The sequence below is a fragment of the Xiphophorus couchianus genome, chromosome 24 (assembly GCF_001444195.1).
Source record: "Xiphophorus couchianus chromosome 24, X_couchianus-1.0, whole genome shotgun sequence".
Taxonomy (NCBI): domain Eukaryota; kingdom Metazoa; phylum Chordata; class Actinopteri; order Cyprinodontiformes; family Poeciliidae; genus Xiphophorus; species Xiphophorus couchianus.
Genome location: NC_040251.1, coordinates 12,852,037 through 12,876,526, shown reverse-complemented (window position 1 = coordinate 12,876,526; position 24,490 = coordinate 12,852,037). Strand labels below are relative to the sequence as shown.

The following is a 24,490-nucleotide window of genomic DNA, read 5'->3' as shown; positions in this document are numbered from 1 at the left end:
AAGTAAAGTAGAGTGACACACCTGAGAACTGAAGGTTCTTTATGCATGGGTCCATGCATAAAAAATTCATGCATACACCTGTCCCTCAGTAGAGACCATGCTCATGGTGACTGTTTTTTTAATGCTAAATGTAAAATGTGAATTAATGAAACGTCCCGAAGAGAAGTTTCTGGCTTGGGACTGAGTCGGAGATTCACACTCCAACAAAACACAGTTTAGAACAATGCATATTCACGTGCTGAAATGGCCCAGTCAAAGTTGTGTCATCACACTGATGCTCTGTTTTGCCTCAGCAGCTCTCTGGTCCAAAGCTCCTCCCCCACGACTACACCTGTCATGTCCCTGGGCCCGTTTCAGTCATTTCTCAGGACGTGAGGACGAGGTAAGCAAGCAATTCTTTATTATCCAAAAACAGCTTAGATGTGAACTTTAACCGCGTAGTAAAAGGAGTAAAACAGAGCCCACCTGGACATTTGGAGCTGATTTACTCCTCCCACCTGATTTGTGTGGATGTTTTATTGCTGAGTACCTGTATGTTTCCAGGCAGGGGAAGAGTACAAAGAGGACAGTCTCAGGTTACCGCAGGTAGAGGAAAGACACGTGTGCGCAAATGTTTGTGTGTGAATGTGGCTTTTAATTACATACAAAATACAAAATAATGGATTAAATTACAAGACAATGACACTGTTTTGACTCTGGGTTATGTGTGAGACCGGTGTGGCCATATTCATGTAATTTTTTATATATAATATTTTTTCTAAAAACATGACAAAAAAGTAAAAAAAACAGGCAAAGTTTTAATTAAGAACACAGATTAAGAGTTCCTGATCAGACACTGTAACCTAAAACAAATTGTTTTGTAACCATGACTTGCATCACAACCCTGCTTATACAAAATGCTGAGTCATGCTAGGCGCAAACTTACTATGCTTGACCTAAACTTGTATTTCTGCATTTCACACTTCCTTTTGTTTGACCATCAAAAGATAACATGTCTTAATCTGTGTTATCTGCTCTGATGTTTACACATCATCTGCTATTTCTGTGGTTCCGCAGGTTCTCTTTTCTCCATGGCTACATGGCCACAGGAAGAACAGACCAGATTAGCAGCAGGAATAAATAATCAATAATACAAATCTTCAGATTATTTACTTTTTAAATTTTTTTCACATTACAGCCAGAAATGAAATGCATTTTAATGTGAAATAGATGAAGAATAAATTAAATATGTATGCAACACAGGGTGATTAAAAAACTAGCATTGAAAATTTGATCCTTACATGGACATGGTGGTGGCAGCATTATGTTGGATTGTTTTTCTGTTTGTTCTTTCAGCTGGGACATTTGGCAGACTGGGTAAGAAGATGGATAAAGCAATTATTTCTTAAGGCTTGAGAGTCTGAAATAGATCCAAACAAAATATTTTCGTGTTTTAAAACTGCATAGTCAAAGTCCAAACCTGAATCTAATTGAGTTTGTGGAATTTGCCTAATTATTAAGGCATGGCACACTTTTCATACCCCTTCACAATTATGAACAGTTTTGTGTTTCCATAAAACAACTGATAAAATACAGTAATCTGAGTTTGCATACAGTATGAAGTCACTCTTTTGTAAACATAAGGTTTTTTGAGCTCTACAGTATAACGTGCAATTGCCAAAATACTATAATTAAAGGTAAAGCAGCCTTTAATTGATCTGCAGGCAGTCCCACTCACATGGCAGCCACCATGTTTCGCCAGCAACACGACTACATTCACCTAAAGACCTATTTCTCCCTGTTTGTGCTGATGTAGACGTGTTGTGATGTCACGTCAGCAGCAGCGTGCGTTTTATTTTCAGGCTGTGTTTAGCCGGAGGGACTTTCTAACGTCTGCCAAAGGTGACCACGGATGTTTCCATCGCTCTCATGCGATTTAGCCACATACGCTGAGGCAGCTTCTTAGATTTAGTTTCTTGCGTTCAGGAAGTGCCGCTTTCTGTCATCGCAGTGAGGGGGGACTGACTCTCTCGTTAAGCAGTCTCCCAGTTTTCCATGAGCCACTGGTAGAAACATTAGAGAGTTTCGCCGGAGTCGATGATGTGGGCCTGGTGCCGTTTTGTGTTTATGAAACTGCTCTGTTTCATAATGTGCTAATGTATAGTAGTTGTAGCAGGCTGGGTGGGATAGTTGCATGTGTCACTTCCTCATTACCTACTGGAAGGGCTAAGGTCATATTTGCCGCAGTGAGCTGTCAGCATTATTCAAGCCAAGCCATTCATGTGGCTTATCTGCATGATGAGAAGTGTTGTCAACACATTGGTTATCAACCTGGTCAGTCAACACAGACTCAAGCTGATTTATGTGGAAGGGGCTGGTAGAGTACAACTAATCACAAGGGAAGGACAAGCTAGAGTGATTTCTTCTGCTTTTGCTTCTCAAATATTTCAGATCATCAAATTTGAAATATCAGATGAAGACCAAAAACAAAAACAAAAAACTCAGGCTTTTTAAAATAATCTTTCAATTTGTGAACCGGAAAGGAAGTGGTGAGCCTTTTCTAGGTCTGGCCTACCAAAATTACTCCAGGAGCAAACCCACAAACTAAATGGCTTAAGCTAAAATCAATGTCAATTGGGGCTGAATGAAAACAATTCTACGAAGTCAACATGAGTAACTACCAGATCCTTAAATTCCCAGTAGATCTCATCACTGGGACTTCATTTGTTGTGGCAGCAATGTAGTCATAAGTGAGGTAAGCCACTTTTGTGCCAATAATAGAACTTATGTTAAACCGTAAAAGAATCACCTCAAGCTTTTTTGGGGATTACATCATGGTAAAAACACATTTTCTGTGATATTTCTCTGTCCTTTGTGGAGGTTTTGAATCCAACATAGATTGTTTTTGGTCTTTGGCATAATGAAATGCATCACACAAACTCATCAAAGCACCGCTAGTATCTGTATGTTCTCCAGGAGTATTGTTTTTACTTTCTTTCTTGACAGTTTTTACCCCTTACTGAATAAAAAATACACTTTGTATATACTCTGGTTGTCTTTCACTGATCTTAAAATTATACAATCTTATCCTTTTTAATCACATTTAAGTGAAGAAGTCCAGCCCATTGAGATTAATTTAAATTAATACTGAAAAACATCTTATCCTCAAGTTAGGTTTTTTTCATACCTTTAATTCATTGATAGCAAAAACAGTTTATCAGTGAAAGCAGAAGGGCTTATTAGATGAGGTTTTCAGATAATCCCTCCCTGCATTCCTCCTTGGGCCGATTGCAGCCCAGAGTGAAGGTCTGGGAGCCTCAGGCAGATTAGATGGATTAATTACTGTACAGTTGACGTCCTGGATAAAGGCATGACTTCTACGCTCTCATCCAAACTCTGGTTGATGCTATAAAGCGTCTTGATGTATCTTCTACTCCATCAAATCAAAGATGTGTAGCTTTTACGGTATATACTGGAGTTCAGTTTTGTTTCCTGCTATTGCAAAGGAGGGAAACTGTTAATGCTGCTTCAGGGTCGAGTATTCACGAGTCAACCATCCAGGCTCTTACCAGTCCCATGATGTGATGATTTAGCCCCTCGACTTCAGGCTCAGTGATCAACAGGAATCCGGCTTTGTTTAGATCACTCAGGTCTGCCTGAGAGTCTGGTTTATAACAGGCTGAGGCTGGATGGGCAACGGGAGAGAGACGGGGTCGGACCCACTACTCTGTAAAATGATCAGGATGAGCAGGGTCTCAATTAATCCGGCTCATTAAGGCACCATCTCGAGGGTTTAGTGAGAATCCACAAACAGAGGTAAGTTCAACAGGAGGACAAGAGATAGTCTGTCAAATTTCAGCTAGGAACTGGTATTTCATCATCTCCAAGTGGCTTTATCTCATTTTAATCAAATGATTTGCTTCCACTTATACATCTGTCTTCGCATTCTTTCCTAGAATACTTTAGACTCAAGTCTCTAGGGATTTCTAAAGTTCCTACAGATTTTCCATTTCTGATCCATAGTGTGATTAGTTTCAGCAATGAGGATAAAGATGTTAGCTGAAATATGTACATACTATACTTAGCTCACCTTGTTTAGTTGATTAGCTTCTGTATCTTTTCTGTGAACAAATTGTAACAATAAGGGAAAATATTATGTTGTATAATTCAAACTGAGCTAAGCTAATTTTCTACTTACGTTAAGCCAGATTTTAATCTCCCGTCAGAATGATCTTTGTACTTAATTTAAATTCCCTAATTTTTAATGTTTGTGCATTTGCTTTTTATGATCCCAAAGTAAAAATTAAGTTGATCATTTAATTTGTCTTTCTTGGCTGGAATTCTTTTTAATTATTGATTTATAACACTGCTTTACAGCCACTGACAGGTTGCTAAGGTATGTTTCTCTGAAATGTTAAATAAATGATAAAATAGTGTTTGCCGTAACCACTAAGATAAGTTTGAGATGGCGGCCATTAGCTTTACCCTCAGTGACCAAATAAACTGGATTTATTCCAAATTAAGAACATAGACATTATCTACAGCAGGTAAGACACTCCACGTTTAACCTTTTTTTTAAAAAACGCCACTTCAAAAGTTCATATTCCTTTGATACATCATAACAACTTCTACAAGTGGAATACTGTGGAGTATTTCTATAAATGTCTTCTGACTGAGCTGCTAAAATGTTTACCTATTGAGGATTTGAGAAGCAGACACAGGAAAGTCCAAGGAATTAGAGCTCTTAAGCAAACCACACCAGGAATTTTAAATAAGCGTTTGATGAAATAATCTTGTTAACGTTAGTGTGGTGTGGATTTTTTTCTTTGTGCTCAGTTCAGATTATTAAAAGATGCCATGTAAGGATTTTATTTCAAAAGCAAATGATTAAATCTTAAAGTCAGGAATAACTATTCAACAATAAACCTTCTGCATGTATACAAACAGATTTAGCATAATGTCAGCAAAGGAAGTAGGTGAGTATTTCAACTACTTCTCTCAGTAAGAGTTTAATCTTTTGTTTCAAGTTGTATAATTCCTAAACAAACAGATATTCATGCTGAACAATAGGTAGGAGCAAAGACTCCCAACAGCTTTTGTCAGCTGTGTTCTCATGGTGAATCAGCAACTTTTACTTAATATGCATAAATATTAACATGAGTAAAATATTCAAAGAAAAGTGCTAAAAGATTTTATTTGAAATAAAACAAATTTGCAACAAAAGGCAAATCTGCTCACACTTCATCCTCCCGACTTACATCTCTGTATACTATAAAAAGAACATATTTGTCAGAAACTAAGAGATTTTTGTTGCAGAGAGTGTGTTTGCATGGGCCTTGTTAGCTTGCAGCTGGGGGCCGGATCGGGTCACAGTGAGCCAGTTGGAAGGTGTTGGGTATCTTGTCTGTAGCTGCTAAACCAGAAGACACCTGCTTTTCAAACCATCTCTGACCTCATACACACATATTTATATTGCCATTTATAATGCTCAATCACAACTAAAACATTATACCAATTTTTTTTTTTTTTTTTTTTACCTCTATCATTTAATTTATGCATGTGGATCCTCTTCTGATTTGAATAGTACTTCACTACTGGGATAAAGGGTGTACAGTTCAGTATCCTCATATTAGGGCTGCATATCTTGATTTTGCCGTTACATAACCATCTTCTTTTAGTCCTTGTTAATATTTAGGAGTCAACTAATCATGCAAAAAGTGCCTCATAAATGTTATGAGATATTTAACATTTATGAGCCAGATAAATGCCAGATAAATGTTAGCTAGATCATTCGCAAACTAGGTCAAGTTGTAAGTTTCACTTTCAGGATCCAGTCTGCTGAGATAAATGAATCTTTTTCTTTTAATGTAGTATGAGATTAACGGTGTTATTATTGGGACGTTGATGAAATATTTCCATCTTGTATTGATTCTGTTGCAGCAGCACACATGCTGTAGACATGGATCCATGGCAATGGACTCTCAAACAAGCAGCAGTGCTTAACACACACTGTAAAGTATGGTGGAGGCTCTGTGGTACTGTGGGACCGTTTACTCTTCCAAAGGCATCAGATTTCAGTGATTATTCTTGGGTTTTTCAGCAAGATGAAAATCCAAACCCAAAGCAAAATGAACCAATCAGCACAGATTAAAAGCCGCAACTTTTGCAAAACGGGGGAAAAAATCATTGCAGTCGCATCTTGACAATGAGAAATTAGGCTGTGGTCATGCTTCTGCTCAATGTCTCTTGCATGATCGTGACTGATTTTGCATCTCTCTCTAAACTCGGAAGTAACAACTCTTAATGTTTTTGCAAAGCAGCCGATTGCAAAGAGCAACAGAGTTTCTCAACACCTCTGACTGTATATCAGTGACCCAGTGCCCTTAGTACAACGCACCTATAAAACTATCCATAAAGCACTTAGAAAGTGTGCATGGCTGCACTTTGTCTGAGTTACATGCAATGGCGGGGCCTTTAAGGAGGCTTGTCACGGCAGAACAACAGAGGCTGTATTAAAGGACTCCTGGTGCCGGGGGGTTATTTAACCCCTGGGAATTCAGGCATTCGTATGTGGAGAGGCTGCGTGTGGAGAGCACACGTGTAGTTGAGGAATTCATGTATTGTTGAGACTTTTTACCGCTTCCTGGCTCTTGACCTTTAACATCTTGGCTTCCTTTGTGCAAAGTTTCCAAGCAATGAACAATCCTGAAATAATCTGACATTAATTTGTATTGCTAGTTAATTTCAGACTTGAGGAGTACGTGGAAGTTTCTTTCCACAATGCAGAAGTCTTTTTTTCTGTAGCTCGATTTGCTTTAATGTTGACATTTTTAGCTGTAAAGTTAGATTTTTAATCAATATAAAAAAGTCTATTTAATTTTATTTTTTGGGAGGTGGGGGGAGACAGCTTCAGATTTGGATATTTTGAGGTTCTTTCACATCTTAAAGTTTGGTATGTAGAAGAAATTGTATTTTTCTTCTTCTGCCTCTAAAGTGTCTGTTTTTGATGTATGTTTTTTATTTGGCTTTAAAAAGTGGATCAAGACATGAGTTTAAGATCAGACATCCTGGTTTTAATGACCACCTTTGACAGTTTTAGCAGCATTCAGCTTATCTTTAACACATATCACCAAAACCATAAAGATAACCTGCAAACAGACAGAAATAGATGTCCTGTCCTTGTGACCAATAAAAACTCTTTTGACAAGAACAATAGGTTAAGTTGAGTTAAAAGTCAAGTTAAACCATCGTGACTTGAGGAATATTCATGAAGGCTTATATACGTAGGTGACTTGTTTTCAACTTTTGTCTTTATGACAGCCTTTTCCCAGCTGAGTGATTCACATTTTCCAAGCATTATCTTCCCCTTTTGTATTTTAATAATCTTGTTTGGTAAGGCAAAAGAATGTGAACAGAACGAACTGCGTTTTAAATCAATCACATGAAAAGAACAGCTAAGCTCATGGAGAACACTTGTAATTAATGCAGAATAGCATCTGCATAAAGATTAATCAAATGGTTTTCAAATGCATAAGGCTGTTTGTACCTTTGGTTTGAATTACTTCCTTAACTTTTCAAGTGGTGGTGTTCGTGTCACAACTGTCGTCACTATACAGTATGTGATACATGGTGTTTATTTGCATGGTAACTTTACCCATTTTGCATGAGCAAAAACAAAGTACAAACTTTCAAATGCTGCGTTTAATGTTATAAAATTATTACAAATAAGCTGAAGGGTGTCTGTTAATCCATGTGAGTGTGGCTGAGTTCTCAGTAGTGCAAAAGTTTTATCTTTTGGATAAAAACAGTTTTTGTTGGGCTGGAGACAGACTTGGAAAGTGTAACATTTTCTAATGTACTGTAAAACAAGCTATACACATAAATCATGAGTGCTGTAAGAACTAACGGCTCTTAGCAGTCAAAATTAGCAAGATTATCAGAGCAGTGTCATGCTTACCATGTTTATGGATTGATAAAGTGAGCATCTCAGCCACCTGACTTAAATCCAAACTTCTGTTTCTTTTTAACAATGAAGAGTGATTTAAAAAGCAGAACTTACTGGTCGCCAGTGCCTGAAGGGCTAATATCAAGGTTACGGTTCTCAGAAATTATGAAGACTCTAATTAATTTCAGATTGCACAAACAAATGGGTTACTCTTTTCTTGAGATCGCTGTATTATTCTCGAAACTGGAGCCTTTGACATGCATGACTGCTCATATGCACAAGTTACAGTACAAGCTCTTTTACTCTTGCTTGTGATTTATACTGCAGATAATGTTGCCTAATATGTTCGAGCAATGGAATGTGATTTTCTGAATGAAGTCCATAGAGCAGACTGTTAGCAAGAGACTGCATTGTGTTACTGAAGCTATAAAGGCTCTGCTGATTGGGTACAGGTGATGACATAGTCCATTAAAAACGCTTATAGCTGAAGTACACCAGCTCTACAGGCTCAGTTCCAACCAAGATGCTGGAAAAACCTTCCAATGTGGCAGAAAACAAAAAATACTTTCTCCACAGTGAGGCACTTATTGCCAATCTTTTCAAAACCGCAATGCTTGTCGCCAAGAGAGGCACAACCAGTTAGGTTGCTTTTACACATAGGGTCATTCTAGTTTGAGTAATTTACCATTTAAGATTTACCCATTTTTGCTGTGGTGTCTGATGAGTTTTGTACCCGAGTCATTCACAAGTCTGTGTTGCTCAAAAATTAAACTAACGTTGTGCTGAAAGTAGAGGAGAACCCAATGTATGGAGGACCAAAAAAACTTCAATGTCTCCCAGATTATGAAAAAGCATTGCTTTTTTTGTTTTTTTCCAAATACAGGAATTTACATATCTTTGTTGATTTGAGCTATATTGTGTAGTGCTAAGCAACCAATAGGCAGAAGTTGAAGCATTGGGAGCCCCCCACCCCCTCCTCATTTTTATAATGAGAGAAATTCATACAGTAAAATAAAAATGGGTGACAAAAAATGTCAAAAGAACACATGGAAATAAAACACACTTGTGTTGAAAATGATATGAAAGTTTTAAAATAGAGAGAAATTATGCATTTTAAAAACAGTAATATTTACACTGTGTACTTTAAGATATAAATTGATAGGACTAAACAGAAAGAATTTGGTAAATTAAATTATAAAACATGAAGCATATTTTTCTTTTTTTTTTAATAACTGGTAATTTTAAGTGTGCTGGTTAATTTATTTGACCCTTTATATATTTCTGCTTTTGTTTTTAATCAGTTTCGGTCTTCCATACAAACGAACTGCAGCGAATCGGGAAGCTGTAGCTCGCTCCTGTTGGTTTATTATGCCGCAAAAGACGCCTTTTTATGCGTTTTGCTTCAGTTTTATCACACTCCTGCCTGATTATACACAGCACAGGAAGGAGGACTCTCATTAATAAGTAACATGGAGGACAAAATATCCCCTAGGGCAAGTTACTGCGCAGGTTGCGGAAGCAACAAAAAATAGAGACAAAGTCGTCATCAAGGGCGGCTTCTCTGAAGTTTGGTAACAATGAGACGGTATGGGGGAAAGAGTACTCAATACCCATGATGCCGCGCGGTTCATTTTGTAACCTGTTTATATTGCCGGTCTTCCGAATGGACTCTGAAACTCAGTCAACGGTGTAAATTTGGTTCCTAGTCGCTGCTGAAGCCCATGCCCGGAATAGACCATTTCAGCGCGCGCGCGGGGGGGTGTCCGAGGTGTGGAGAGCCACCGGAAACGCAGAGGTAGGCGCTGTCATGTCCAGTTGTCTACATTTTGTCTTTTCATACCGCTTCCAGAGCGAAAACTAACGTGGTGGCTCTGTAGCGTGAGGCGGGATTTGGAGGAGCATCCCCAGCCTCCAACACGCCTCTGCTGCTCAGTCCTGCACCGACACCGTTACATGACGTGTGTTACTTTTGATTTAATACAGTAGAGGTGGCATGACCCTCGAATAATGCTCACAACCTCATTATTGTGTGTATTTGAGGGCTATACTGTGGATAGTAAAACTGGAGTTATGAAAGGTGACTTGGACTTGTTACATCAGCGTTATTTGATCACATGGTTCGTAATGGAGCGACGAGGATGAAAAACGAACCGAAAAATATGAGGAATTTACACAAAAATCAGATTCTCAGTGCAGCATCCTTCAACAAACACTGGATTTTACAGATAAAAAGTGGCACAAGCAGTTTGAGACGCTTTACATCAAAATAAAGTGTCAAAAGCATGAAGAGCCCTTCAACTTCTTCACATTTTATGTTAGAAATGTAGCAGAAAGTAGTTCTGTAACAAAGAAAGCTATTGTTGAAAGAAAATCATAAGTAACACTTGCGTTCGTCAGCAGAGATATAAGGGAAGGAAAACGTGCAAAAAAAATGCTTAAACTCTTGAGACTTTGTTAAAAAAGTGAGTGAAAACAAACATAACAGTAGAAATATGTGATTATATTTACCCAATATGTCAAAATAATCTTTGAGAAGCAGTCTTTTACAGTCAGTTATTACAATCTTAAACATACTGCCAGAGCTGCGATGGTGTGATTTAGATCCAGACATATCCATAACTTTGTAATAAAATGGTCTAGTCAAAGTCCTAAAGGTGTAATTCCAAATGAAAATCTGCCAGTGCTTGAACATTGTTTTGACTGAGCTCTTTTGCCCAGAAGAATTGGCAAAAATCTTAATTTTCAAACATCCAAAACTGCTTCTACAAAAGTATTGACCCACAGGGGTCTGAATACAAATGCTCACCACACTTTTCAGATTCTTATGTGTAAAAAATAAAAATAAAAAAATTTAAACCATGTACGTTTTTCCCTCCGCCTCTGGTCTGCTGTATAAAATCAAAATAAAATAAAGCATTATTATGAAAATGTGAAAAGGTTCTACAGATATGATTATTTTGGCAAGACTCTGTATGTTTTTAGCTAAAAATTGCAAACGGAAAACCGGCAAAGGATAACAATGGAAGCATTAATAATACTAATGTATCACAATAATAAACAGAGTCCCAAATATTATAGAAAAAATTGCTTTTCTTCAAGTTTGGATTAAAATATGGGTAAAATGCATAAATAAAAGATTTTATAAACAAAAATCAGCATTCTTAGGCACATGCTTGAAACATTTCCGTTTACAAAAGCAACATTTATTCTTTGCGATGAATGAGAGATGGACAAATTTAGGCATTTGATGTCCTGCAGACGTCTGATAAAGGACACACACCCACAGGAGTTGTCCTTGGGACTCACACAGCTCAGATAAGAACAGCAGCCGAACCAACAGTCAGAATTCCTCCCAGCCTTTACTTTCTCTTGCTCAGCCGCGACAATGTGAGTTCTTCCGGCTCTTCTTGTTCCTTTATGTGTCAAAATGCTTCTTCTGACTGCGTTAGCTGCAAGATGTGCTCGTCTCCCTCATTAATTCTGCTTTTTTGTCTTGTTTTCTTCCCGCCCCAGGGGTGTGTGTGTGTCCCTGCCAGAACCGGTGATGGCCGACCAGCCTCTCTCGCAGCCGGCCGACCAGCCGCTGACAAAGTTCCCCCACTCCAGCCTCCCCAGGAGGAAAGAAGCCCTGGGAGACGGCCTGCAGGCCCGGGGCCAGTGGGCCAGCAAGGCCGAGTTCCTCCTGGCGGTGGCCGGGCAAATCATCGGACTGGGCAACGTCTGGAGGTTTCCCTACCTCTGCTATAAAAACGGAGGAGGTGAAGAGAAAAACAATTTTTTGGAATTTTCCGGTTTCTTGTTTTGCAGATTTCTGTAACCTTCTGTTTGTGTACAGGTGTGTTTTTTGTCCCCTACCTGCTGTTCCTGGTGCTGTGTGGCGTCCCCCTGTTCCTCCTGGAGACCTCTCTGGGGCAGTTCACCAGCTTGGGAGGGGTCAGCGCCTGGAGGACCATTTGCCCATTATTTGGAGGTGATCCTATTTTTAAGTCATCAGTAATCTATTTGCACTTCCTGTTTGTGTTTGGAATGAAAAGTGCTTTTTTTTTTTGCATGAATTACTGCACTAATGCAGCTTGGCATGGAAGCAATCAGCCAGGTTGCTTCAATAACAGCTTTCAACTAATCTGTATTTATCTGTTTTGTTTTTGCACCTTTTCCTACCACACGTTTTCCTTCCACTAAGCTTTCAGGTGATGTGCTTAAATACAGCAATCTGTGTAACTTTTGTGCAGCAGTCTTAATAATGTTCATGAAATACTAATTTTTTTATCTTTCCTTTTGGATTTGTTTGATTTCAATTATCCCGTCATTCTGAATATCGAGCCCTCGCAAGAGTGAAATCAAATAAATCCTTTTTACGCTATTAAAGAGAAACTAACAGCTGTCTAAAATCTCCTTTCTCCCTCATTAATTCTGCTTATTTGTCTTGTTTTCTTTCCATGCATTTTATTTTGCCGCTACAGCTTCTCTTCTTTTAAGCTATTAGCCCCTCAGAAGCTCTAGACAATATAAAACAAACTTATCTTAGCAGGAAATTGGGGGATAGAAAATAAATCCTCGTCTGTATGGGAATGTTTAGCTCCACATTGCAAACACAGGGGAGGGAAGAGAGGATGATAACCTTGACTTTAGACACAGATTTGGAAGAGTTCAAACACAAAGAGGTAACTTTTTACAACATTGGACCCTGTTTTTGTGTGTTAGAGAAAAGACAAATACAAATGCATGCTGATCTTTCAGATTTTTATTTGTACAGAACATAAAAAGCAAGCTATTTTGTGTTGGGTTATTGCTTAAAAAAGTTTTTTTTCTGTCCTTTGTGTGCTTTTTGCACCTCGGAGAGAAAATTGCAAACTTTGCTTGTATTATGTCAACTCCTGGAACAAAGAGATTTGTTCTTGTCAGTTTCTCTCTGATCCGCACTTTTCAGTAGCAGATTAAAGGACTGAATTTCATTAGCAGACTCAACAAACAGGCTCTTTATCCAGACAGTCAGTCTTCTGTCTGTAACCCACTCAAGATCATCAGATCCTTCATTCCTAATGAAGATACACGAGGTGTGGGCTGCAAAGCTTGAGAGTTGCAGTAAAAATAAAAAAAAGACGCTTTCATCTGAAACCCACACGACTTGGAAGGGATGTAAGCTTCTTGTCGTGTCCCTGCAGGTCTCGGCTACGCTAGCCAGGTGATGATTCTGCACGGCTGTGTCTACTACGTCGTCATCCTGGCCTGGGCCCTCTTCTACCTGTTCTACAGCTTCCAGGCCGAGCTGCCGTGGTCGCACTGCAACAACACGTGGAACACGGGTCGGTGACGGCGTTTACAAGCTGCCGGTGAAGCGGTTTTATAGAAATTCTTAAGGTTGGACGTGTTGGTACTTTTGCAGAAGCATGCTTCTTGTTCGATGAATACAATCAGACTGTAAACGTCAGCAGCTTGCCTGTGAATGCCACCTCCCCGGTCATGGAGTTCTGGGAGTAAGTGTAGAAAAGTCCTCATGCTGTTTACAGGTATAGTCAATGTCTCGGATTGATATCATCCTCGTGTGTGTTTGTGTGTGTTCCAGACGGGAAGTGCTTCGCCTGTCAGGAACTTTAGATGAGCTGGGTCCGGTCAGCTGGAAGCTGGCTCTGTGTCTGGCCGTCGTCTGGCTCGTCTGCTACTTTTGTGTCTGGAAGGGCGTGAAGTCCACTGGAAAGGTCAGCAGCAATCTGATAACATTGTTTTGTACTTACACCTCTCATAAATACGGGGAAGCGTTCATTAAATGATTGTGTTGAAGTCAAAATGTAACAGAGTTAAAACTAACAGGATTCAGTTCACTAACCCGGTACAAACTGTTTGTTCATTTATCAGTCTGTTATGAAACAAAGTATATCCAGTTGAAACCAGAGATTTATATCTTCTTTATAAAACAACACATGTTTTTTATTCTCACTAGCTGCACTTCCATTGACCATAAATTTGTGCATATTGGAGTAACGGAAAATAAATTTACCTAATTGAAACAAGTCAATTATCGAAATTAGTGTAGTCCATAGAACTGCAATGGAAAGACTTTTTCAAATAACAAAAGTGTTGCATCCATGAGGAAAATGTGAGATCATCAGAAACAAGAACACTGAAGCAAAAGACAGCCTGGAAACATAACAATGATTCAAAATAGAAGAGTAAATCTCCCAGGAAGTTCCTGAACTATGACGAATGTTTTGTTGCATCTTTCTGCTTTTCGTAAGCTGTTGGTTTTCTCTGCCAAGCCGGAAAACTCATATTTAGTCGGACACAATTACACCCTGTACCCCAATGCTCTCTTAATTACTGGGTCAATCACCTTCTACTCCAATTAAGCCTGTGAATCAGCCTCCACAACTGAATGCAGCCACACATCATTTTCAGCACACATTGCTCAGGAGTCTCTCAAAATGTCCAGATTTGTTTTGTTTTTGTCCTCTTGAGTACTTTTATTTAATTTTCTATATCTATTCCAGCTGAAGAAGTGAATAAAGATGGGTTTATGTAGCGTTTGCACGTCTTTCAGGTGGTGTACCTGACGGCCACCTTCCCATACATCATGCTGCTTGTGCTGCTGGTGCGCGGTGCCACTCTGCCTGGAGCGACACAGGGCATCATTTACTACCTCAAACCCAACATCACCCGCCTGGCTGACCCTCAGGTGCACAAACACCCCTCAGATTGTACAGATTTATAAGAAATTGTATTTAATTCTACCCATTTATTCCCTCCTCTTCTTCTTCTTCTTCTCTCTCTAGGTATGGATGGATGCTGGTACTCAGATATTTTTCTCTTATGGAATCTGCTTGGGAAGTCTCACAGCCTTGGGCAGTTACAACAAATACAACAATGACTGCTATAAGTGAGACTCACACACACACACATGCTCACACACACACTGAAATGTAAGATGTTAGCTCCCATCAGTCAGATGGCTTCCAGAAGGAATGGCAGGAATGGGCAGAGAAAACACTCCAACACAGCCACACCTCAAAGAAAATCCCTCACTGCCATGTTTCCCACAGTCTCACTTTCCCACACACACTCAGCCCTGAGCGCCTCCAGTCTCCAAATCCATCTCTTGTTTTGCAAAACTGAATTTTTCTGTGCTAAATCATGGGGCGTTGCATCATATTCCTTGTTTGTTCCCAGGGACTCCTTCATGCTGTGCCTCCTGAACAGCGGCACCAGCTTCCTGGCCGGTTTCGCCATCTTCTCGGTTCTGGGCTTCATGGCTGAAGAACAAGGCGTTGACATAGGCGCCGTGGCTCAGTCAGGTGAAAGCTGGCTCTCAGAGGCACAAAGTCTTTAAAATGTCGTCATCTGATCCTTTTGAACTCTGAAGAAGTTCTGTGGACATTTTGCGTGACTTGGTTTTTAATTTAAAACCAATTTAGCATCGTCATCTTATTTAGTTGAATCCAAATAGGCAGAATTAAGCAAAACTCTTAAAAACTAATGCTTCCTTTTTACGTTTAATAAAAATAACTAACACACTTCATTCAAAGCATGCAGATAAAGTTAAGCCTTTTTATTTGCTTATTTTAGCGACGGTTTTTTTCTTTTTCTTTATACATAAAAGCAGTGTAATGTGCTGAATTTCGAAGGGTTAAAAATCCTAAAATATAAATAATATTTGAATATTTCAAGATGATGTAGTTTAAAAGGACTGACTTGGTTTATATTAGTTTTAATATGTAGCAAATTTTGGGACATTTTCTGTTTTTAGTACTTTATTTGTGAGGAATTATTTTTTTAATCTGACAATGCAAAAATAATAGTTCATCAAAGTCAATGTTACTTGCAATTAATTATACATTTGAAGACTTAATAACTATAATCAAATGTTTTTACTGAAATTATTTTAGTATTTGATAGAATGTTGATAAAAAGCAAAGCTGTGTGAACGTACTCACACTTGAAGGGTTAAAATCCCAACAATATTATTCATATCGATCAGTATTTAAGAATAGGTTTAAGAAGTTGACTTGTTGAAACTGAAAACAATAGATACATTTTTTTGGAGCAGCATTTGCAAAACTGACATAATTTTCTAATGATTTCAAGTGTGAGTTATTTGGGGGCTTTCTGGTGTTTAAGAAGACTGATGTGTTTCAATTTGGAAGAAAATATACATGCACACAGTATTATAAACCTATTAATGGTTAAAATTGCAACAGTAATAATAAAAACAGCCCTGTTAATCCCTTTTTATGGTGTGTTCTGACAGGACCGGGTCTTGCCTTCATCGCCTACCCGAGAGCCGTGGCCATGATGCCCGTTCCTCAGCTCTGGGCCGTCTGCTTCTTCCTCATGATCATCATGCTGGGTCTCGACACGCAGGTAGACGCTCTCTTTCATATTATGATGTGACGTCAGCGGAGTGTGTAACTGTCAGCTCACACACAAAAACATTTTCCTCTCGTCTGGGATCCAGTTCGTGAGCCTGGAGGCTCTCATGACTTCGGTGACGGACCTGTATCCCCACGTGATCCGGCGCGGATACCGCAGAGAGCTGCTGCTGCTGCTGGTGTGCATTGTTTGCTTCCTCATTGGGCTGGTCATGGTCACGCCGGTGAGTTTTATGTGACTATGGTGTTACATGACCTCAGTGAGTTTATTGAAATTCATTAATTCTGAGAAGTCATTTTCTATGAAAAGTCTGATTTCTGCAAAATAAGAGCTACAAAAACAAGACGCCCATGCTTTCTGTTAGCTGGTTTTTTTCCATAACATGGAACAAAGGAGTCATGTTTGTTGTTGTTTTCTCTCTGTCCTCTCCATGTGTTTCCACCTTGGATAGGGTGGTCTCTATGTGTTCCAGATCTATGACCACTTCTCCTGCAGTGGAGCCAGCTTGCTGCTTCTCTCCATCTTCCAGTCTCTGGCTGTTGGCTGGATCTACGGTATGAATCCAGCTCTACTGCACCACTTGTAACATTCAAGTCAGGGTACAATGTCGGCCGGCGTCACCTTTTTGGCCGACGTTGTATGATGTAAAATTACCCCTTGTCTCCCTGAACACAGCATTTTCATGGTGAAGCACTGTGGCAGCATCATGGAGTGAGAGACAGGAAAAAACGTAAAAATACAGCCAGAGATCCAATGAAGTGTTAGTGTCCTAGTCAAAGTCCAGAGCAATCCAGTCTTCTATTGGGAAGTCTTGAAAAACTCTGTAGCTGAACCTGGGTAAAAATGCTAGGTTCAGGGTTTTTGCACATCCTTAAAAAGCCTTAAATTCATGTATCTAAAATTAAGGTCTCAAAATATCTTAAATATTTTTAAAAAGTGAGTTGGCCTTTAAAATTTTAATCTTACATTTTGCTGAGGCAGGGCTATTTCAACTCTATTCTGTGTAGTTTATTTTTCTCGTGGGACTTTTATATCTGGTAAAACTTTGAAACATCTTCATTGCTTTCTGTTTCTGTTGAGGCTAACGCTAACTACCTGCTAGCATACACTTGCTAGCTAACTAGCATTTTTGCATCTACCATGTTTAAGCTTAGATTTATCGCCAGGTGACTGGATGACATCCGTCTCTGCCTCTGGCTCGTCTCTGTTGTCAACCCCTTAATGTTACATTCATTATGTGCAAAACATCTAAGCACAACTTCTATTTAAAATATGCAATTTTGTTTTTGTAAATTTCTGTCATGATGTAGATCTAAAATTTCAAAAAGCCGTAAGTTTGAGTTGGTGAAACCTGCAGAAACTGAGTGTCTAAATGTGGAAAGCTGAAGATTTGCATCCAAAGTATTTATCCACTGACTGCATGTGTACACCACACTTTTCAGGTTTTCATAATGTTGAAAACTGTGCATCATTTGCCTTCTTCTGCTACTTTGTGTTGTGTCCCTTAAAATCTCAGGGGTGTAAATACAGCTGCAGTGCACTATAAATAAGGAGTCATTTATTTAATAACTTTTTTCCACACTGAGCTGTTTTCCCTCCTACTCTTCATTTTTTCTTGTTATTTAATGGATCTATTCCTCTCTTATTTAACTTTTATAAATGTTCCCCCTCCGAGTTAAATTTCTGTCAGAATTATATTAAAATGCTTTCATTGATGAATGTAGTTGGTTCTGATAGAAGATGTCCGCCTCCTCTCCTCCTACATTCCAATTCCAGTCAGGAGTCGGTATATTAATCTGGCTGCAGTCTTCCTCTGCTGTCAGGAGGCTGGCTCCTGGCCAGATCCTCCCGTCTGCCTGTCTCCTCTGGGCCCTAAATCTGCCCCCTGGGCCCCTTTCAGTCTCAGGCCAGCGGCCCCAGGGAGCCCCTATCTCGGGCAGAAATTGGTCTCCTAATGCGGCACGAGACGCTGTCGACTTAAACGAGAGATGAGAGAAAGTGGTATGTTCACAATTAGCTCAGCCCAGTTAATGTTCAGCATTTAACTTTACAGCTGTTGGAGAAAAGCGATCAATTGTTGTTGCGGGGGATCAGAAATGGGCCGAATCCGTTCACATTGTGTGTTTTTGTTTGATGAAGCCAGACAGGTTTTATCGCTCTCCCAGCAGTTGAGTCGACGGCTTTTGGGTAGCACAGCGGTCAGGACTCTCAGCTCTTTTACAGCTGTGGGAATCTACTGTTGTTAAGGACTCTACTTAACATATAGTCAAAGAGTGGATGGCTTTTGTACAGGTGACACTATAGCAAGAATAAAAAGGTTCAACTGCAGAATAAACTCTTTTTTTTTCTTATGTTTATTTATTTTCTTGCTTTCTCTGCCGCCAAGTAAAAGACAGCAGAATCTAAACTCCTTTTGTTGTTACTGTGTTCTTGCTCATCAGGAGCCGAGCGTTTCAGCGGCAACATCAGAGATATGACGGGCTACAACCCCCTGCCTTTCTTCAAGCTGTGCTGGAAGTACCTGACTCCTGCCGTGTGCACTGTGAGTAACCTCTGCCTGTTGGCAAACTGGACCAAAAACCTCAGTCAGAACCTTGAAGGTCCACTAAAATATCTGGACTTCTACGGGGTAGAGAAACAAGAAAAAAACTCTCTTTATGCAGAAAATTATGATGAGGAGGCTGAAAAAAGATATGCAACAGCAACAATTTGTGGTTTATTTGTGGCTTGAGCAGAATTCCTCGTCTTTCCAATTCCATTTTATAGATTTCCAGCCTGGAAAACTGTGGAAATGGAAAGCTTTTTGCATTACCAGACTCTATTTCCTATCTGACTGTGCAAAATATATTTTTTTCCATCTTTTAATCACTCCTCTTTATGTCCATCAGTCCAATCATCCATTCAAACATTTTTCCATGCATTCATTGAACCATCCAGTCAACCATTTCTTCCATGAAAACACTCCATACTCAGACTATGTGTCCAAACATTCATCTAGTCACAGGTTAGGTAGTTAAAGTGCCTCTTATCTTCAATAAATTCAGTCTTCTTTAATAGTGCTACTTAAAATGGGGAAATTCATTGAGAGCTATTGAAATTTAAGTCTAGAAAACTTTTGAATTCTGACATTAACACCCTGCTAGAAGCCAGGTTGACCAGTTTTCGTACAGTTCTCCGTTATCTGGACGGCCTCCACTGCATCACAGATCAGTGCCAAGTTTACAACATTCCTCCAGTAGTTGCTGTCAGGAAAAAAAAAAAGCCATTATTCAAGGTAGTTGGGCGCAGCCTTGTAAAAATGGGAAAAATCCCGCCTTGCTGCTGCCGTCTGTTGTGGAAGCGACTGAGGAGTAGCGCTGCTTTGCATTCCAACGAAGGAATCCATCTGTTGTTGTTGGAGGTTTGTCTGAAGAATGAGCTTCATCTCATTGTCCAACTGCAGCGCAGCATCATGGAAGGTTTTCGGCACATTACCCAGGACAGGAACGGGTGTCTGTCAGGTCTAAATACCTATTAGAGACAATTTTACCCAACAGTGTCCTTCAGCCTTTATCGAACAACTCTAATAAGTCTTTATTCCACTTTGAGCATGTTCCACAATTTTTCTACGAGAGTCACACAGTTAACCTCCTTTGCCTTCCGCATAACTGAATTGTTCTCTGACAATCCACAATGAACAAAGTTTAGTTGTTGCATTTTTTTCCCGTTGGATGTCGCCGCAGGCTGCAAGCTGAGCCAGACTTTAGAAAGTGCTTGCAGGGGCAGTAGTCCAGGGCGTCAATTTGTTGAGGGCGCCACAGATTTTTAAAGATATTTTTTAAATGAATCCATATTTTTAGGACACCGTACTTTATGTAAGTACTGATCAGTTTTATATCAGTTGTTAGCATCAGTTCATACCTGATTAACTTCCCAGATGGTACTCTATCCTCCATGAATTGTTTGGTTTTTTTGGCACAAAACCAGGATTGTACTCTTCTGTCAGCATGTACTGGCCCAAACAGGGATCAGAACCACAATAAATGAAAGTGGCACTAAATGCAGTCTTCAGAAAATCTGAACAAATTGGAAATTATTATTACTTATCTCCATTATTCTTGAAAGTACAAACTGGTCAGAAAGAAAATGAGCATGAGACAGGAACAGATCAGGAGGCAACAAATAGAGTTAAAATGTGGCCACAAATTATCAAAGAGATGAAAACTAGCATTAGCTGTTGATATAATGTTAAACCATTTTAGCTGCAGGGCATATTTACAACTGTTTTTCCACCAGAGTACGACAGTAATGCCTTTTTAAAACTTCATCAGCTATTAGATGTAGGTTAGCATGCTAACTTGACATTTATTGATTCTAACCAGAAAACAAAGCACAAGTTAAAGTGGTTGAGAAACTTTTTTATTTCCTCGCATGGGTGTGGATTAGTTTGCATCAAGATGCATCTAAAAAATGAAAACATATCCACAGAATTTATTTTGCTACTAACAAGATCCAGATATTGAGGTTATTTGGTGTCATTTTACAGTTTAGTCCTTATCTTTTCACCCCTCCTTCAACAGAATCCAATTCATAACTTAAATATTGGAATAGAGTGGTGAAATCAAAGAGTCGTATCCCTCCATCTTCTTTCAGGCTACCTTTATTTTCTCCCTGGTGCGTTGGTCTCCGCTGAGCCTGGGGAAAGGACTGGTGGCTCCGGTCTGGGCCACCACGCTCGGCTGGATCCTGACCCTCTCCTCGGTTTCCCTGCTCCCCATCTGGGCTGTGTACGCGCTGGTCACCACTCCAGGAACCCTGCCACAGGTGATTTTTCTCGACGATGACTCGAAACTTCACAGCAACGATGGGATTTTTATCTTTCTAACCGGAACTTTTTCGACTCCTTAGCGCTTCCATCGGCTTTGCACCCCTGCTGAGAAGTCGTCTATGGCCTTCCAACACCTCTTCACCAACGGCTCGCCGCTGACCTACAGCCCTGTGGCGCCTCTCAACGGGAAGCAGCAAATGATAGAGCTCCTCCCAGAAAAGAAGACATGACAATAACGAACGCTTTGTGGCACTGTATGCTGCTCAGCCAATCAGGTGTGCCGAACAGAACAGCTGATCACAACAGAAGACTTTATTTCAAAGAATGTTTAAGGAGAAATGTTAGAATTTACCAAAAAGTCAACAGTTTGAGGCAACAGTTTGGAAGAATTATCAGAGCATCCGACCCTAAACTGGGGTAAAACTTGATTGGCCGTTCAGATCAGCCACGGTTCCTGTTCCTGCCCACCCGAGTTGGTCATTTCCATACAAAAACAGCACACACTCCTGAATCTTAACCGTTTTTGCCTCCATACTTGCTATCATAGCTTTTCATCTAATTTTACAGTTTAGTTGCTGTACTTGAGGACCATGTAACAACAACAACAACCCCTAGAGACGTTCCCTTTGTTTGGCAGCAGCACGCAGTCCTCAGCTACACTATACTCTCTATGAGAGACTCAGAGAGTGTTAACATGTCTGCCGAAATGACTCCATGAGTCAGACATGTGATGTCAGATGATTTATCTGGAGATTTCTTGAATTTCTCATCCAAACCAAGTGGGGTTAATACTTGAGTTGCGTCCACTAAATGCCACTTTTGCTGCCAAGCTCTGAAGCTTGCTGTGAACACCTTAACGACAGCAGATCTGACTGAAACATGCACTAGTTTGCGGTAGTTTTGCGTTTCTTTAGAAACGGCATAGATGATCATTTAGTGGGTTTCTCCAGAGTAAAAACTTCAGTACATTTGTTTCAACTGTTATAAGCAATAATAAACAGAATATAAGCTGGGAAACGTAGTCATATTGATTAAAAATGAAACAAGGGTTGCTGAAATGCTTCCCTGCTTATTTGTAAGATTAAAGTTAACAATTAGTCAAACAGGTCAGCGCTTCAAATTGAAAAGCGGCTGAAAGGATATATCATAATAGAGTATACCTTCTTTGAAGGTCTCTGCAAACCTCGTTTAAATTATTTTTTTTTAAACAACTGCTGCTTCAAAGAACAAAAAAAAAAAGAACTATACAATATTTTTTAATGTCTGCACCAAATGTTTAAGTTTTTTTGTTGTCATGATTGTTTTTTTAAGATGTTTGCCTGTATTGTTCGGTGTTTCAGTGATGTCAGGTAAATAAGGAGGCAATTGTAATGATGAAGGGGGCAAAGGGAAGGAGTAAAGTTACAGCTTGAACATGCCTAGAATTATTTGCATTAAATTTACAGGAGTGAAGTTTGCACAGTTTACAATCCTCAAGATTAAATTTTAAAATGTTTATTTTTTTTAAAATGGTATATTCTCTAGAGCTCTAGAGCTAATGTCCGTGGAGATTTGGTTCTTTGTTTGTTTTCACAGTTTTATGGTTTTTACAAAATTTTCAATCAAAATAAAAACAAAAATGCTGCATAGTACATGATGCAAAAATCATGTACTATGATTAGATTAGTTTAGATTAGCTTGGGATTAGCTAATCCCAAGCAGTTTGATAGTTTTTATGCTTTGCAGAAGTAAATAATGTTTTCCTGTTAAATTATATTGCATTTCAGTTTCTCCTAAAAATTCACACTTAAATCCTATAAATTCTGAAAACATACTGTTGTGGGGTTTTTTTTAAGAAAAGCTCTTTCAAGCCTTCAAAGTCAACATCAGCATAAGAATATTTTTTTATCAATAGCAGTGTCTCTCAACAGTGTGACAAAAAAATGAAACCATTAGAAATCATTGTAAAACTATGCACCCAAGTGTGCATAGTTAATAAGTGTGCACACTTATGCATATATATCTGTCGGATATATATTTGGACTCTGGTTAGATTATTCCAAACCGTATGGTGTTTTTCTCTGGTGATGTGCTTAAAACTTTGTTTGGTGTAATTTTGACCCTTTGCAATATTTCTGGAAACATTGACTTTAGCTAATGTCAGAAACATCTTTTCTACAACTAATAATCTTTGGTTAACTCTAGAACACAAAAGCTGCTTCAAGAAGGTGCAAATTTATCCATCAGCTTTTTATTTTTTATATTTTTCCCTTCATTAGATTTGCCTCCCTTTAACTGCTCAGGATGTACAGTATAACAGGATATAAATTGCAAATGTTTGAAATACACAGCAATTCAGCAGGGTTGTGTACACGTTTGAGAGACGCTGTATGTGACAGAATGAGAATGTAAACATGAAGAATTACTGAAACTATTTCATATTTCTGTTCTGTACTTTAATGTCTGCCCTGATAAACAGCAAGTTTTTTTTTAGTTGTTGTTGTTGATGTTATTTCTCATGTAAACGTGTGTAAGTTTACACAGTCAGACATGCTTTAATAATTCACTATGGGTCTCGATTTCAGCTTCCTGTTCTGTAAGTCCGGGACAAAATGTACTGTACACTAGGATCGCTTGTTTATATCTCTGAAATCAAGTGGAAAAGAAACATTTCATGACCGGGAGTGATGTTTTAAACATGTAAGAGGACCTGTAAGCAAACTTAGAAGGAGCTGTCTTTCTAACCGAATTTTTATGTGCTTTAAGCCTTTGCATTGACTCATCAACTTGTTAGCATCTGTGTTTACAGCTGTGCCTCTTTTGTTCTCTTCTGAATCAATATATATACTGATTGTGGAGAAAAGGGTCCGTTGTGCCTGTTTGTTTCCAGACGAGTGTCAAGCTGTGTGAAAGTGGACGTGCCGGTGTTGAGACATGATGTACTTGTGGTCCAGTCACACCGTCACCACGGCGACAGATGTAAAAGATGCTGGGAGCGCACCTTGCAAACCAAGACTCCTCATCCTGATGGGAATTGATCATTTGGGCGTCCACGACGGGATGGAGAGGAAGCAGTGCGTGTGGGCAAAGGAAGCGGAGGGTGTCATGGAGACCAGAGAGGAAGCGAAGGGCGGCAGCTTCAAGCCGACAGAACCCGGCGGTTACATAAACGGCTCAGCCTGTCAATTAGCCGTATTGGATTCCCTCTCTGCTCAGTCGCCGCGGAAGTGGGCCGGTCCCTGCGCGCACGTGGCTCGGCACGTTCACACACACACACACACAACTTGTTTTGGTTTGCAACATCATAGTGCAGCCAGCTTCCCACGTGTGACTCTGGTAATTTTTTTTTTCTTTTGTGTGTGTGTGTGTGTGTGGATAAACGGGGGTGGTTTCCGTCCATATGGATGCCTTGGCAT

General features: G+C 39.5%; 1 protein-coding gene across 3 annotated transcripts; it reads left to right on the top strand.

Annotated features, from left to right (window-relative positions):
• The first annotated feature begins 288 nt into the window (after positions 1–288).
• Positions 289–23,932, top strand: LOC114140489 (sodium- and chloride-dependent GABA transporter 2-like). 3 transcript variants are annotated; one of them, XM_028010409.1, is made up of 15 exons: positions 289–382; positions 11,438–11,682; positions 11,760–11,894; positions 13,090–13,230; positions 13,311–13,401; positions 13,491–13,623; positions 14,463–14,597; positions 14,695–14,798; positions 15,089–15,213; positions 16,167–16,279; positions 16,374–16,511; positions 16,740–16,842; positions 18,730–18,830; positions 20,921–21,091; positions 21,176–23,932. In XM_028010409.1, the coding sequence occupies exons 2-15, from the start codon at positions 11,469–11,471 to the stop codon at positions 21,323–21,325; spliced, it is 1,854 nt and encodes a 617-aa protein (XP_027866210.1). In that variant the 5' UTR covers positions 289–382; positions 11,438–11,468; the 3' UTR covers positions 21,326–23,932. The 3 variants fall into 3 exon arrangements, with proteins under 3 accessions (XP_027866210.1, XP_027866207.1, XP_027866208.1); XM_028010406.1 differs by lacking the exon at positions 289–382 and adding an exon at positions 9,469–9,719; XM_028010407.1 differs by lacking the exon at positions 289–382 and adding an exon at positions 10,976–11,311.
• The last annotated feature ends 558 nt before the right edge of the window (positions 23,933–24,490 follow it).